Source organism: Gossypium hirsutum, chromosome D04 (assembly GCF_007990345.1).
Source record: "Gossypium hirsutum isolate 1008001.06 chromosome D04, Gossypium_hirsutum_v2.1, whole genome shotgun sequence".
Taxonomy (NCBI): Eukaryota; Viridiplantae; Streptophyta; class Magnoliopsida; order Malvales; family Malvaceae; genus Gossypium; species Gossypium hirsutum.
The window spans coordinates 16,491,264-16,507,699 of record NC_053440.1 but is presented as its reverse complement, the minus strand read 5'-3'; the positions used below and the strand labels follow the sequence as shown (position 1 = coordinate 16,507,699).

At 32.2% G+C, this 16,436-nt stretch overlaps 1 protein-coding gene and 1 long non-coding RNA gene across 2 annotated transcripts; one reads left to right on the top strand and one right to left on the bottom strand.

The window, feature by feature from the left end:
• Positions 1-726: 726 nt before the first annotated feature.
• On the bottom strand, positions 727-6,046 carry LOC107899710 (uncharacterized). Its single transcript, XR_001684798.2, has 4 exons — positions 5,946-6,046; positions 2,673-3,551; positions 2,444-2,559; positions 727-1,104 (listed from the first exon to the last, which is right to left on the bottom strand). It is a non-coding gene; the product is annotated as an uncharacterized lncRNA (long non-coding RNA).
• Positions 5,271-7,321, top strand: LOC107899711 (UPF0481 protein At3g47200). The gene is made up of 3 exons (XM_041092069.1): positions 5,271-5,408; positions 5,733-5,795; positions 5,889-7,321. The coding sequence occupies exon 3, from the start codon at positions 5,936-5,938 to the stop codon at positions 7,223-7,225; it is 1,290 nt and encodes a 429-aa protein (XP_040948003.1). The 5' UTR covers positions 5,271-5,408; positions 5,733-5,795; positions 5,889-5,935; the 3' UTR covers positions 7,226-7,321.
• Positions 7,322-16,436: the final 9,115 nt, after the last annotated feature.

Below are 16,436 nucleotides of genomic sequence, written 5' to 3'. Positions count from 1 at the left end.
AACTGTTGAAGCTGAGTGTATTGTAGCTGCAGCAGCTATTAATCAAACCATTTGGCTCAGGAAATTATTAGATGATTTGAATCTGATTCAAGGGGAGGCAACAAAGATCTTTTGTGACAACCAATCTGCTGTTGCAATTGCAAAGAACCCTGTCTTCCATGGTAAGACAAAACATTTTAAGATCAAATATCACATTGTGAGAGAAATGGAACAAATGAATGAAATGAAGTTGGTTCATTGCAGTTCTAAAGATCAACTTGCAAACATCTTGAAAAAACCCATCAGAGCTAATAGATTTGAGAGCCTAAAAAGAAACATTGGTGTTTGCAGCATATTGACCAAGGAGGAGTGTTAAACTATGGCCAACTATGCTGACTTAACTTAGTTCAATCTAGTTTAGAGCCCGTTTGTTTGACTGAAAATGATTTTTTGAAAAATGATTTACTTTTCTAGAAAAGTTAATATTTTCTGGTGTTTGGACAAATTTGTGTAAAATATTTTCTATTGTTTGGCAAATTTCTTAAAAATATTTAATAAAAACTGTTTTAAATGAAACAAACATACATTAGAGAATTTATTATTTTTTCATTGTTTAATTGAGTTTATTTTATATCTATTAAATTTATATTTTACATTGTTTTTACATATATTGCAACGATTTATTTATAAATAAATACATCAAATTAAATATATTAGCTTCCAAACAAAAGATTGAATAATAATAAATTAGCTTCCAAACTACAATTAATATTACAAATGAATATTATTATCCAATACATAATTAGTAGCACACCACATGATAACTACAACATTGTCCAAGTGCATAACTAGTATTATACCACATAATTAGTCCTACACCACATTAAAGCATCAATATCTTCAACCTTGAGAAAATTTTTGAAGCCAAATTTTTCTATGCTTCATACTTTTGGTTAAGAAAGCTTTGGCTTCGGATTCACGACTATTAGTTCAACTAATAAAATGTAAAACGAGAAGGGAAGAGGGACACCCCCCAACTTTTGCATTCTAACATTCATTTTTTATGAGAACCTGCAACTACGCCAACCGGTCATATCCCCACCAATTTCTACGAGCCTGCGATTCCTATACCAAAAGCAAAAATAAGTAAAGATTTTAACATGAATGTCTAACTAGAAAAAGAACCAAGTAGCAAAACACAACATATGATTTTAACATGAATGTCTAACTAGAAAAAGAACCATGTAGCAAAACACAACATATGTAATATAATTATGTACTGATGCCGTGTTACTACTTTTTGTTTTGTAAGAGGAAACATAGTGAAAGTGGGTTTGACATAGATGGTACCAGAAACCAACACATAAAGATTTAAACTTGATCACCGCTCATAAACAAGTATTCAAACACAACACATATACTATAAATTCAAATGGATGTTGTGACTCTACTTTTTGTTTTGCAAGAGGAAGTACAACATTAAGGAAGGTTACAAGTGAGTGTGTGTGTGTAAAGAAAACGAAAACCAAAGACAGATGGTACCCAAACACATATATTTAGATTGATCCTCATGAATGTCTGAGAAGTAAAGTAGGCCAAGTATTAGAACACAGCAGATATACTACTATTGTTTTGTAAGAGGAAGTACTATGACGAAAACATATTGATGACATGGATAGTATTTATGTTTAGTCACTCAAGAAACAAACTTTGCTAAGCCACAAAAAACATCTACGCTTCATTAAGTTAAAAGCCTAAAACATTAGAAGTAAACTATGATATCACAAGGACCGAAAATGAAAGGTAAATAACGATCACAGCTCCAACTGCGTTAAATTGAGCAAAAGTAACGAAAAACACCAACTGGATCTCAGAAGGAATGTCCCTATATAAACTAATTTATTCTACCAAAAGAGAAACTTTTTTTATCCATAGAAACTAGAAAGGACTCACTAATACATATCAAATACATACATATATGTGTGTGTGAACAGATCAACAAAGATAAATAAAGTAAAAAAAAAAAGATTAATGAAATTAGAATTTAGAAATAGTATTAATCCTCAAATCCAACCAAGACTTAGGTCAAATGATAGTTTATCAAAGATGGAATGAAGTTGCTAGTTTTGCAAGCACATGAAACAAAACACATGGCATTTAAACAAACCCATCAATGGTCTAGTCGGGAATGAATAAGCCTATTACATATTTTAAAATTACAAAGGTATTGATAACGTATCACTTAAATCCAATGGGTTAGGCTTTAAAAAACCAATAAATTGTTTGGACAAGGCTATTGCTTCGAAATTTGATCAATCTTTGCATATTGACTAAATTCCCTTTTCCATAAACACAATAAAATTCTAAAATTCAGATTCATCCAAAAGAAAAGAAAATAAATCCATTTTTTGGAATTGAAACTTGCATGCATAATACACATGCAAAATCAGATAAAGTAAATTACCTAAGCGGAGCCAACGATGATGTTGTTAATAGGAATAAAGATGAGCTTGAAGAAGAATACGACGAATCCCATCACTACGAAACCGATTGCTGTACGAAAAGCCACCTTCGTGAACTCTGCACATGAAACAATAAACATTCAAAAAAAGAAAACCCAAAAATTCCAACAGATCCAACTGTAAAACAAAAGGAGGCAAAATAGAAACGGGAAGAAGAAATGGGGGGAATACCTTTACGATCGGGGATGTGGCAACACTTGACGAGGCGGACGCTGTCTTTGGCGAAGTCTCTCAAAGGGGGAAGGGGCTAATAACCAATACAATTGGTGTGGCAAAGAAGGGGAAAGGAGAAAGAGGGAAGGGAAAGGGAAAGGGAAAGGGAAAAGGGGGATGGAAAAGTTTTGGAAAATGTCTTACCGAAATGAAAACGGTAAGACGTTTTCCTAAAACCCGTGTTTTGGAAAAGATTTTATATTTCATTTTCAGCCAAACAAACATAGGAAAAGGTTGAAAAGCTTTTACAGAGCCTTAGTTTAAATCAATTGAAACGGTGGATAAAGGGTGCAAAAGAACAAGGGGGAAGCCTAAGCATGCACCCCTCCTTATCTCCACCCAACAGCTGAAACCCAATTTTAGGCGCTTTGACTTGGGCAGAGCTAGCATCCTCGATGAAAAACCATCTACCTTCATTGTAAAATTTAAGTCCTCATTCGGAAGCATTAACGGTGATTCGTATTGTCGCATCACTAACAAAAAACTAAGCAACACTTGAGCACTTGATCAAGTTGTCGCAAACGTAGATGGCCTGATAAGAAATGACAGAATCCGAGTTTCGCAACCTCATTAGCTTCGAGCAATGTTACCCGAATTCTTCAACCAGCTTTATAATGAGGCTTATGTCAAGGAATTTCATTATCTTGGCATTTGCAACCATTGGTGGCCTACATGTCATGCTTTTCACATGCACAACTATTTTGGCAAACCTTGGGGTATTGTTTCTCAAGTGCCTGCCATTATTATTTTGACTCTCACCACTTTACAAACCGTATACTTCATCGTCAAATAAGAACTTCTCCTCCAATACTTGTTTATATCATTCTTAAATTTGTTCTGTAACAGAAGAATTAGTGTCTTATTATGATTTTGATCCATATCCTTCTTAAATTGTTCTTTCTTTCAATATTGCAAAAGAAGAGAGGTATAAATAGTGTAGTGATTCCAATTATACACAGTAAAATGTAAAATGAGCAGAGACAAATTGTTTACGTTAGTAAGTGCTGAATCGCAAAAAGAAGTTTTGCTTTTTTTTTCATAGGTTAATTTCATCAATTTTTTTTTCTAAAATTTTCACTTTTACAAAATAAATTTAGTGAAAACAACAAAAATAATTTTTTATTTTTTATTTTTTATTTTTCATTTTCATTTTCATTTTCATTTTCATGTATTTCGTTTTCAAAAACCATTTTTTTAAATTTCAACCAAAATTTTCTGTTTTCTAAGAAAACAAAAACATTCCTAAAACTCCCTTTATGTGACTCACGTTCCTTGTGAATTTCAACACTTTTCTCCTTGAGAGCTTGTAAATATCAAGAAAAGCACCTTCCAAAATTAAGAAAAAGCCTCATTTTCACATTTCCGAGAGTTGCTAAAATTTAAGAGGGGAATGAAAATTACAAGTTGCAGAAGGAAGAATTTAGCGCAAATTAAAGAGAGGATTTTTAAAATCTTAATTAAGGGAGGACTCAATTTGAAATCCATCTAAACTCGAGAGTTGGGGTGAAACATCATTTTGACAAAAAGAAAGTTTGAGAGGTAAGACTCAATTTATCTAATCTTGAAACTACCAGAACCATTTAACCAAAATATTGAGGGCATATTTCCTATTTCAATTTCCCAATTTGGTGTGTTACACCTTATTATAACTTGTTTTCTTTTATTTATACATTATTTATCACCAATTCACTTCTCAATATTAAACATACTTCATGGGTCCTAATAAACTTTTAGGCTCAATCAGTCCGGGGTCAACCCGAAAAATGAGCCTAAATTTTTATCCAAACTCGACCTAGATTATATATACTAAACCCAGGCCCGAATTGACTCGGCCCATATTAAAAACTATAGTATCTATACATTAGGGAATGTACCGATACTTGCTACGAGGTATCGATACGTTAGGGAGGGTATCGATATTTAGGCAAATTTTCTTTAATTTTCAAAATATTTAACCTTAAAACAATATCGATACTAGGCAGGGTATCGATACTTTTGTAAAGGTATACGAGTCGGGCCCGAAGCCAAAAAAAGTTTACCACAGGCCCGACTAGTTTAGAAAACGAGCTTTGTTTCTTTTGTCCAAACTCATATTTCAAACATATATTTTTATCTAAACTCTTCCAATTTTTACGTGAACCTTTGGGCCTGATCAGATAGCCTGCCCATGAAGAAATCTAACTACAACTTTCAATGCGATCGAAATTTATAAATATATATATATAATAGAGCAATGAAAGCATGCTTATAATACCAGCCTTTTAAAATTAAAAATTGGGATAGGACCCCAATTTAGATTTGAAATTATTTAAACTCAAAAGTTAGGGGTCAGGTTTGCCTAATTTTGAAATTGGTAGAAGCTAAAAGTGTTTAACCAACAAAAGGGGAGGCTCAAATTGTCTAATTTTGACACTAACAGGGACCCAATTAGTGATTGAACTGATAAAAATTTGGGGGGCAGGTCCCTCCAGCTCTTTATGCAGTTCCATCCCTGGCAGAGTATACGAGTAAGGAAGTTAATCTATCAACTATTACGTATTGGAAAAATTACATATCATGAGGCAGAGTGAGAATATGTTTGAGAAGCTGAAGCAAAGGATGACTTGCCAAGGGAGAAGAAGAGTAGATATCAACTTTTCTCACCTTAATTCAAGTATCAAGCTTGGATCGTCAGTTTTTAACAAAGTAATTCAGGTACCTTTTCTCACCTTGAAGCAAAAGAAATGGATCATGACTTCAATTAACCTCCTCCTTTTTTTGGATTCTTTCCATCTTTATTCTAGAATTTCAGATGACTCTTCCACTTTCTTACCATGTTTGCAATTCTTTGAGAAAGCAAACAATTTGAGCTAAGAGTTACTTAAATCTTACATAAGTACAAAAGAAAACCTATTTAAAAGAATTTGAGATACAATTCTGATCATTATACACTTCCTCTGATTATAAAGCTGTGAGATAATATGTTTTTTTAGTAGCAAATTTTCATAATTTATTGTTTCCTTGTTCTAATTATTCTAGAGACCCATTGAAAACAAAACTTAGGTGGTGGTGGTCCTCCGGAATTATACGCATTTGAACTTGGTAAGCAGATACCAGTATCATGTTTTCTTTAATTTCATATCCTAAATTCTTTTTAATGATTTTTTTCTTACATTTTTTGGTTGTATATTGAAGGAATTGCAGCTACGTATAGGAAAAGAAAAAAACGTACGGAAAGCAAGATGACGATACCGGTTTCAGACACTGTGGTAGATGTTGAATCATTGGTAGCTTCCATGGAGAATAAGATGATGGGCAGTCAACTTCGTTTATCACCTGATTACTGTATCTTTAGAACACCCACCATTCTCGCCAGGCACAGCCCCAGCGCATACATTCCCAATTGTTTTGCCTTTGGGCCTTTTCACCGTTGCCAACCAAACTTGAAAGCAACAGAGAAAATCAAGGTCAAGTATTTACGAGAGCTCCTCCTCAGATCAAGCAACCCAGAAGCAATGTTAAGGGAATGCCTTAATTCCGTCAAGGAAATCAAAGGAAAAGCTCGTGACTGTTACGCGGGGTACATTGATCTTGCAGAAGAAGAATTTCTTGAAATGTTGGTGGTGGATGGTTGCTTCATCGTCGAGCTGTTTCGGAAGGATGCTGATGTGGTGGCTAAAGAGGATGATGACCCAATTTTTTCAATGTCATGTATGCTTCAATTCCTCAACCATGACTTGATTTTGCTAGAAAACCAGATACCTTGGCTGGTGTTGCAGCTTTTGTTCGACAAAACCAAAGCCTCTACAGAAACCAACTCCCTCGTGGAACTTGCCCTCCAATTTTTTAGAACCATGTTTTCATATGAAAACCCTATAAACCCTTCCCTCTTTTTCGAAAAAGAAATCAAACATATCCTTGATCTGCTAAGGTTGTCTTTGGTTTTACCATCCGAAGAAGTAGAGTTATATGAGAGGAAAAAGCAGTTAAATAAGCAACCCTCGGAATGGCAACCAATCCCATCTGCAACAAGACTGAATGAAGCAGGGGTAAAATTCCGAAGAGTAGTGAATGTGAAAAGCATTTTGGATATAAAGCACAGTAATGGTGTACTCGAAATCCCATCTTTGCTAATTCAAGAAACAACAGAGACCATCTTCCGGAATCTCATCAGCTACGAGCAATGCTTACCCCATTGTAAGCCTGTTTTTACTTCCTACGCCAAGATCATGGACAACCTAATCGACACCCCACATGACATGGAAATATTATGTAAGAAGGTAGTTTTGGATAATTGGTTGAGCCCCGAGGATGCAACGCACTTCTTCAACAAGCTTTACAATGACACCTACGTGAAAGATTTCTATTATGCTGATCTATGCAACCAACTTAATGATCATTGCCGAAAATGGTTGCCCAAATGGCGTGCTGCTTATGTTCATAACTATTTTTCCAAGCCATGGGCTATTGCTGCTCAAATTTATGCCATTATCATACTTTTTCTTACCGTGTTCCAAAGTTTTAAAAAATAACTTCATTTCTGCTCAACTTTTCGTATTTGTAATTGAATCCAATAGAAGATATGTTTAATTTTGATGTGGCTTCTAATCATGTTTTTTCAGTTTTTATTACGAATTAGCTACTCTTGCTAAAGATGGTTTGTAATTTGAAGGGGACAAGACTACAAATTATTACTAAATGCTCATTATGCATGTGAAAACTCTATAGACAATGATTTCTGTTTTTAAAAAAAGAAAATTTAGAAGGAAGTATCCTAAAATCACATGTAACATTGGCTAAAGAGCTTCTGAATTCGCCAATTTTATAATATAAAGTAAGTCAATTTTCGGTTTTGAGTAGAGCTGTATATGCAAAGAATGGGTCGAGTTCAGGTTTATGTATGATACCAATATTATATATAGTTATTTAAATTTGATCTAACATAAAGAATGTATATTAAATTTTTTTCAAAACCTATCTTCATTTATAAATGACTAACTCAAGCCTGTTTAGGCTTGCTTATATTATTATTTGGGTAATGATGAGGGGGAATCAACTCTATTATTGAGGGAAGTCTTTAAAGTATCATCCTTTGAGCAGCCAATCTAGTCCTCGAATAGTGGAAGTATTGTATTCAAGTGTCTATGCTTGGTTTTGGCCACGAGGTTTTGTCTCCCAACTCTGAGGAGAGCTTAAAGGGGTTCATTGAGTTTATCTGAAACTCCTAGGGCCCATCAAGGAAATATTTTATCATTTTTGTCTTGGTGAGGCTCGAACCTATGCCCTTAAAAAGGTCTTAAAGGGTGATAACACTACCACTTGGCTATCACATATGCTAAAGTAAGGCATATAAGGCCTTGGTTGATGGTTCAATCCCCCGCAGATGTACTTTCCATAATTAATTTCTAACAATATTGACACTTCTCTCGTAAACTTGCAGATCATATTTACATCAACCAAGGCACACTCTAAACTCTGTGAACCCGGTTGGGCTCCTCGGAGTTAGGGAGAAAAAACTTTTGAGTAGGACAATACATTCACTTGAGAGTCCAAGACCCAAATCCCCTCAACAGGTAAACTACCAAGGTGGTCACCCAACTTTTGGGTAGGTTCTATTTAGGTCACCCAGCTTAAAAAACTTTTAATTTCATCACCAATGTTTTCAAATTTTAAAATTTTAGTCACCCACTATTAAATACTTAACAAAAGATGACGTGAACCTTTTCTATTGGCTTAATAATAAATTTAACCGTCCAATATTTACACATTTTATCAATTTGATCCTAAATCTAAAAATTTAACAAATTTAGCCCTCATTGTTAAAAAAAATTCAATACATTTAGCCCTGAACATTTACAAAATTTGTCAATTTAATTCTAAATTCTAAAATTTTAAAAAAAGGGAAAATATTTAAAAATTTATTTTTAAATGAAAATTTGATAAAAATGATTTTTTAAAAATCTAAAAAGAAAAAATACATTATAAATAAAAAAATGACTCATAGAGTCAACATATCCCAAAAGTGAAGTATAAATCTAACACTCTCCAACACACCAAACATATCTCGTTGAATAGAGCTTAGCTCATATTTCCTTATCTCTCCAACATGTCCAAGGCCTCAATGTCCAAATCACAAAACACTTATAGGTGAGTAGTCAAAATCCTATGGCATGCCAACTATATCCAATGATCTCATAAGGTCACAAGGCCAAAATATTTAAACAATTTTAATTACTGATTTAATGCACATTATCTCTATTCATATCCATCAATTCACATCACAAACTTGTACACAAAGCATGCCTATCGAATTCATGTTTAATTGCGCTTAAAGTGCCACAATAATTCTCATTGAGCCATAATGTATCCAACCACATATGAGTGCATTAAAATCAGTTTATCACATATATAACCTGTTACATTAACATTACATTCCATAATTCAACACATACATACGTACCGGGTTTTTGCACACTTTCACTGCACATTTATATTGGTAACACAACATCATCACTATTATTCGACATATTTAATATGCCTACAACACAATACAATTCACAATAGTCATCACACATGTCTCATATCATAATATCGCATCATAATAATCAATCCATAAATATTCTCATAATTACATAATTTACCAAAAATAAAATAAGGGAAATAGAAAGCTTACACTCGAAACATAGGATAGGGGTTTAGGCTATTCCTAAGCTCCCAATTAACACTATGAATCGTGTCTACTAGCAGCGATTCCAAACACTTGCCAATTACGCTTTCACCGAAAAGCCGAAAGCTTAAACTAGCTTTTCATTGCCTTTCGCCTTGCTCGAAGAAGGTTCCAATGGTTCTGACGCTTTACACATAATAAATACACAATATACACAATCAATATTCAACCAAAGACTCACTTAAACCAGCCAAAAATGCAAGTCTAAGCTATATTCCTCATGAAACCGAAATTTCGACTAACAAACTTGAAACTCAAATATCTTCCTCTATACTTAATCTTTTCACCTACAATTGATTCTGTTCATCTAATTATTTACCTACGACTAATTCTTAACCTTTAAACTACACAAAAATACTCAATTCATCATATGAAATTTTTGACATGTTTATGGCTATTTTTACAAAAATTCATTAAACCCTTAGAAATCCTTAATGAAACTTTAAAGTAAGTTTAGAAACTTTCTAATCATGTTAAAACAAGTTGAAAAACACTTTGAAACCATGTTTTTACTCAAAATCTCAAAATCCACCATTAACGACCCAATTTTTGGCTTTTATTAAAATCATGCGATTTAATGGCTAAAAATTTCATTTAAAAGACTAGATAACATTAAAAACTAATAGAAAGATGAATGGTTACCTTAGTTGGAAGAAAAATAAGCTTTTTTCAAAACTTGAAAAACTCACATGCGAAGAAGATAATGAAATCTATGGAATTTTAAATTGTTTTCTTGAAGGTTTATGAAGATTTAATACTTTGGGAATGATGGAAATTAATTGAATTAAGGTTTGAAGAATAAAAAGTGGAAGAAATGAGCTTTGGGAGTAAAGGACGGTTAAAGCATGAAGATGGAGAAGACTAACATGAAAATAGAGATATTAATAGGGTTTTTAGGTTGGATTTTAAAATATGGTCTAATTCCTTTTAAAAACTCTAAGTTTTGACTCTTTTACAAATCAGTCCTATTTTCAAAATTAAAGGTATTTAATACTTATTTTTAGAAATTGATTTAATCTTCTAAAAACCATAGTAAAAAACATTACCGGTAAACCATGTTACAAAATTCCAAACACTCTAAAGCTAAAATCCCCAAATACCCCTAAAACTCCTTATGTAACAGCCTGTTTTTAATAACATCAAAAAAGTGGTTTTAGGACCACAAATCTGACAAGTAAATTATTATTTTACTATTATTTTAATGCCTATGGAATTATAGTAAGGTTGTATTAAAATTTTGTTAAGAAATTTTGATGTTTGCTTGATTAATTAAATAAAAAGGACTAAATTGTAAAAGGTGTGAAAGTTGAGTTCTATTAGATAAAGGATCCAAATAGCCATGGAATCTTAAATTAAAGGACTTAAATATTAATTGGACCATTTGATTAGTTATTGGATTTATATGGATTAGGTTTTATTGAAATTTTAATAGTTCTAAAGGGCAAAAATGTAAATGAGTAAATCAAACTAAAACAAACTAAGAAAACATGTTCATCTTCTTCATTTCTTCCTATCACCATCGCAATTCACCATTGAAGGTTAGGGCTAGGTTTGGCCAAGCTTCTTTTAGTGCATGTAAGTGATTTCGATCCCCGTTTTTAATTATTTTTATGTTTTTAAGTTCGTTGTAGCTTAATCTAGCTAGCCCGGGTGTCAATTTGTAAAGCTGTTAAAGGTTGAGGGTTATGCCATGGAATTTTTTGAGTATGTTTTGATATTAATTGATATATTATGAACCCTTGTTGAAAAATAAATAAGTTTTGAAAATTGATTTTTGATGAAAATGACATTTAGGGACTAATTTATTAAAGGTATAAATTTGAGGTTTTATTGTGAAATATTTATAAATATATGTTATTTAAAGGTCCCTTGTATATGTGGTTAAGTAGGATTTAAGTTAAAATGATTAGATTTTAAGTTATAATCTTAAGGATTAAATTGTGAAAAGTTAAAATATTAGGGGCAAATTGGTAATTTTACATAAAATATGAAATGTGGATTAAATTGAATAATAGAAGTATTTAATTTATTGAAGTTACCTATTTAGGTCAAGATAAACCACGTTCGGACCTAGATCATGAAAAAGTAAAAACCTTGGATTAGTTCGACTTCGTTTCTACGCCCCTAGTCGTTGAGGTTAGTTCGTATGAACGTTTATCGTGTTTATGTTATTCAAATTGAATATTAGTATGCTATTTATAATGTAAATGTATTGAATTACAAACTTATCAATATTATGATGAATTGACGGATATTTAGTCTCGGTTGAACCTTAGGAATTCATAGGATACAAATGACATGTCATTAGGGATTTATGTTTTGGGTGCTGGTCTTAAATGTCCTACCGATGGCTGAGGTCCTGCATTTGTTGTAGATACTCCACAACTCATGTGAGTATCATTATATAGCTTACATTCCGACCCATAGCTTGTGTGAGTAGATCCATTTCACAGCTCGTGTGAGCAATGATGTAAATTAAAGGTTATATGTAAAGGCACATTTCGTGTGAGCTTTTCGGGTATCCGATGTAGTTCTAAATGGTTCATCGGGCAAGAAAAGGGAACTTATTGGTAAGTATGCGAATGGATTGGTTCATGGCTTACGGAAAGTAATTATGAGTTAAATAATGCATTTACTTATGGAATTCATATACTTTATGGTTGATTTCATTTGTATTATGAGAAAGTACACTAACTTGTCATATGGTGATGTTGTATAGGCTTTTACTAAGCATATGGCATTGATGATGATTTATGCTTAACCTTTGAATTGTTATAATGACATGGTAAGTTTAGTTTTAGTTTATACGAGCTTACTAAGCACTAGTTGCTTACGAAATTTCTTTCCTATGTTCTTTAGGTTAGCGAAAGTTTGATTTGGTTGGAAGCTCTCTGAGATCTATCACACTACCCATCAAACAATTTGGTAGTTTTTGAACGTTTTGGCCAAGGTTTATAATGGCATGTATAGGGTAGTTTAAATGGTGTTTTGATGAATATGTAAATGGTAATTTGGTATGTTTGTGCCTTGATGTTTATTTATGGTTGATGGGCTTATCATGCTTATGTAAGTAAGTCATTTTGCTCACTTTCATGTGCTTGTATATAAAGCCCTTTTTATGGTATGTATGGATGATTTGAGTCGGTAATTGATAGTATGTTTTAGTATCTATTTGGTTTAAGTTGTTTTGCATGAAAAGTGGCATTATTGGCATGTTTAAATAAGTGTTGTTTTTGTTATACTTGTGGTCCTTTTAAATGGCATATTGGTTAGTTGAATTTGGACCTTTGAAATGGAATGTTGATGTGTATTTAGGTGATGTTTGGGTGCCTTGAATGTATGTTTGAATGGATTGAATGTTCATGCATGAAATGACTTGATTTTAGGTAAATTTGGGTCCACATGGGTCTGTGAATCAGCCGTGTGTCATGTGAGGTTTTCAAAGGGTGCAAGTCAATGAGTTACACGACCTCACACACGGCCTAGCACACTAGCGTGTGGGGCAACTCAAAGAGTTACATAGCCTGGCACACGAACGTGTGACACGGCCGTGTGACCCTAATAAGAGAGTTACACAGGTGAGGACACGAGCTAGGACACGGCCATGTGCCCTAGTTTGAAGATTACATGGCTTGATACATAGGCGTGTGTCTCATCCATGTGACCCATGTTTTGCGTGTTTTGAATCTTTTTCCTAAACTTTTCAAATTGTTCCAATTAGTCCTGACTTGCTTCTAAGATATTTTTAGGGCCTCGAAGGCTCGATTTAGGGACATTATGCATGTATATGAATGGTTTATGATATGATTAAATTATTTAATGGTATTATGTTTAAAATGTTTTTGTTTAATCGGTAATACTCTGTAACCTTAATCTAGCGACGGGTACGGGTTAAGGGTATTACACCTAAGCCTTATTTTGGGGTGTTACATGGTTTGCTTCTCTTGGTTGCACCATTGTTGCAAGTGGTCTTTGTCAATATATATAGGGAGAGAGAGAGAGAGAGAGAGAGAGAGAGAGAGAGAGAGAGAGAGAGAGAGAGAGTGTGTGTGTGTGTGTGTGTGTGTGTGTGTGTGTGTGTGTGTGGTGACTTTTGGATTAGATGAACACTAGGCAAGGGATATATAATAGAAAAGGTTGGACTGACTAAGAAATGAAATTATGGTATTAAATCTCAAATGTTAAAAAAAAAACCAAATGAATAATTGTTTTATAGTAATTTAAGAATTTCTAATTTTTAGAGGAATTTAATTTTTCATTTACATTAAAGTTGTGTATTTTTAACATGAGACCACATTAGTATATAAGCCACAATTTCTTTTAAAAGTGCTCAAATTATATTTATATATATCCTGCCTTTTTTATATTTTGTGTTTGTTTTACTATTCATATTTAAGATCCATGGTTGTTCCTTTCAACAATGTCATCTCTAAGATTCGAACATGTATTCTCGAATTTAGAGTGTAAAATATCTTACCCGCCTTTGTTGGTTTTCTTTTAACAAATGAGATTTAATACCATGATTTCATTTCTTAGTCGGGTTTACTAGTCTCTATTATATTTCCTTTGCCTAGTGTTCATTTAATCCAAAAGTCACCAATCTCTCTCTCTCTCCATATATGTTCATTTGGCTTTGGTTTCTGATTAGACAAAGCCCTGCAGCAATGGTGCAACCAAGAGAAGCTAACCAAAAAGGCAAAGGCAAAGCTATTGCATTTTCATCCAAAGATGCAAATCCTGAGTTCAAATTCCCACAAAAAGGTTTCCATTTTGGACCTGCTCACCAAAACGTCCATCATGTGGTGATACAATGAAACCATTATGTTGATTTTTTTTCATATTTTAAAAATATTACAAAAACCTAATCTTCAACCAGAGAAAACAATGGAATGTGAAGTCTTTCATGAAATGGAAAACCTTAAAAGTTGTTTATTTCGCCTTGTTTTTCTAACTTTGACATGTCATCAATAACTTCCAAACTTGGTTAGTCCAAGTACATCAGACAAACGACTAAAATCCCAAAATATCTAATCCAAGAATTGAAACTATGAGTCAACTGAACCAAGGGAGATAACTTTGTCGATTTCATGTCCCATGGGAATGTCTAACTTCATCTCTCTCTAATATTCATCAATATATTTTGTGTTAATTTCTTTTTGAATTATTTGATATATTTTTCTTTTTTGTATTTTTTAGTACATATATTTTGATTTTTGATTTATAATTTATAATTTATTTATGCTTTTAGGTTTTTTAAAATCATTTTTATCAATTTTTCATCCAAAAATGATTTTTTTGTTATGAATATCTTATTAAGTGGATGTCCATCATAATCAATGTAAAGTTTTAATGTACTTTAAATTCTAATAGTTATTAGAATTAGATCTCTACTTCTTTTATACTTCTTATGCCTATAAATAGACTCTGATGAAGCATTGTAATCATCCCTTTTGATCAATAAAGTACATTTTCTATTGCTTTCATATTTTCTTTATTCTTCATTCTCTTTATCTCTCTTTATTTTATAACACTTTATCATCACGATCTTGCTCAAAGTGATAATTCTTTTTATCAACGATCAAATTTATCCTTCATGATTTTCAATATCTTTGACGGCAAGATGCAAAGTTTTTATAGGAAGTTTCTTTTATTTAATGTTTCGTATCCGATTATTATTTTTCATTCTTCTTTCATTATACGTTATCATTGTTTTGATTAACTTATTTTACTTTTTCTTCTTAAGGATGGTGAAAGATTTGATATTGTTATCTATATGAAATCGAGAAGGAAGATTCACTCTCAAAGTTTGCTTTTTGATGATCTATTTTTCTTCATTACAAAGGATGTTATAATCATTACTTCTCATCCATGATAACGTAAGTCAATCTAATCAATTTCTTTTGAAATTTGATTTGATTTCTATTAAAAGGTTCAATTTATATAATTCACTATTCATATCTCTATCAATATATAAAATATATATTGTCTAACCACAATGATTTATTAGTAACATGACTTTATCATTTGTTACTTTTAATATATGTTTTATTTATACCTATTCATTTTATTTTTATATGAATAAATAAAATTTTATTTAAAATTAATTAAGCATTCATTAAGGTTATACAATAAAATGATTATATGCTCCTGAAGAGCTAATATTGCATCAAACTGAAAAGTGCTCTTTAAGAGCTTATATTTTAGCTCCTTATGATGCAAAATTTTATAAAATATAATATTATTTTTTAGAGCAAGAAGATATATGTTGAATAAAACATTCATGTGTTTTACATTAAAACCATATATATAAATAACATGAGATACTCATGTATTTGTATTATATATATTCCCCGAAGGAATACATTACACTAGATGATTGAAATACCTAATGTGCTCCTACAGTAGCAATATTGTGAAAATGACTTTAACAATATTTTCAAACGATCTCACACCTTCTAGTGGCTAAGCAAAATAATAAGTTACTAATGAAAAACTATGAAATTCTTCCCACTAGTTTTGCTTCATTCCCTGAAGTGAATGTAGCAGTACATAACAATTATGAAAAATGAAAATTGATTATTAAAAACTCACTAGCTAAAGTTGATATTTAATGTCTTGCATTTCTGAAACGAATATAAGCCCATTAATCCACCATGTGGATGGTTTTGATATTATATGATTTTGGTAGATGCATCTACAAAATAATCACATATGTTTTATCAATTTGCAACCTGTCGTTTGCAAGATTGCTTGTTTAAATAATTAATTTTAGATAATGCAATTAAGACAATTTATCTTGCTAATACTGATGAGTTTATATCTCAATCTTTTATTGATTGAGTTTGAAAAACTTTTGTAAAAGTTTGCGCATAATGGTTTAGAGAAATTATTGATTGAATACCTCTAATTAATGTCTAAACCGTTACTTATGAGAATTAAACTTCCTATTTCAACATGAGATTATGTTGATTTACGTGTTGTGCGCATCAAGCCAATAAGTTATAAATACTTCCCAT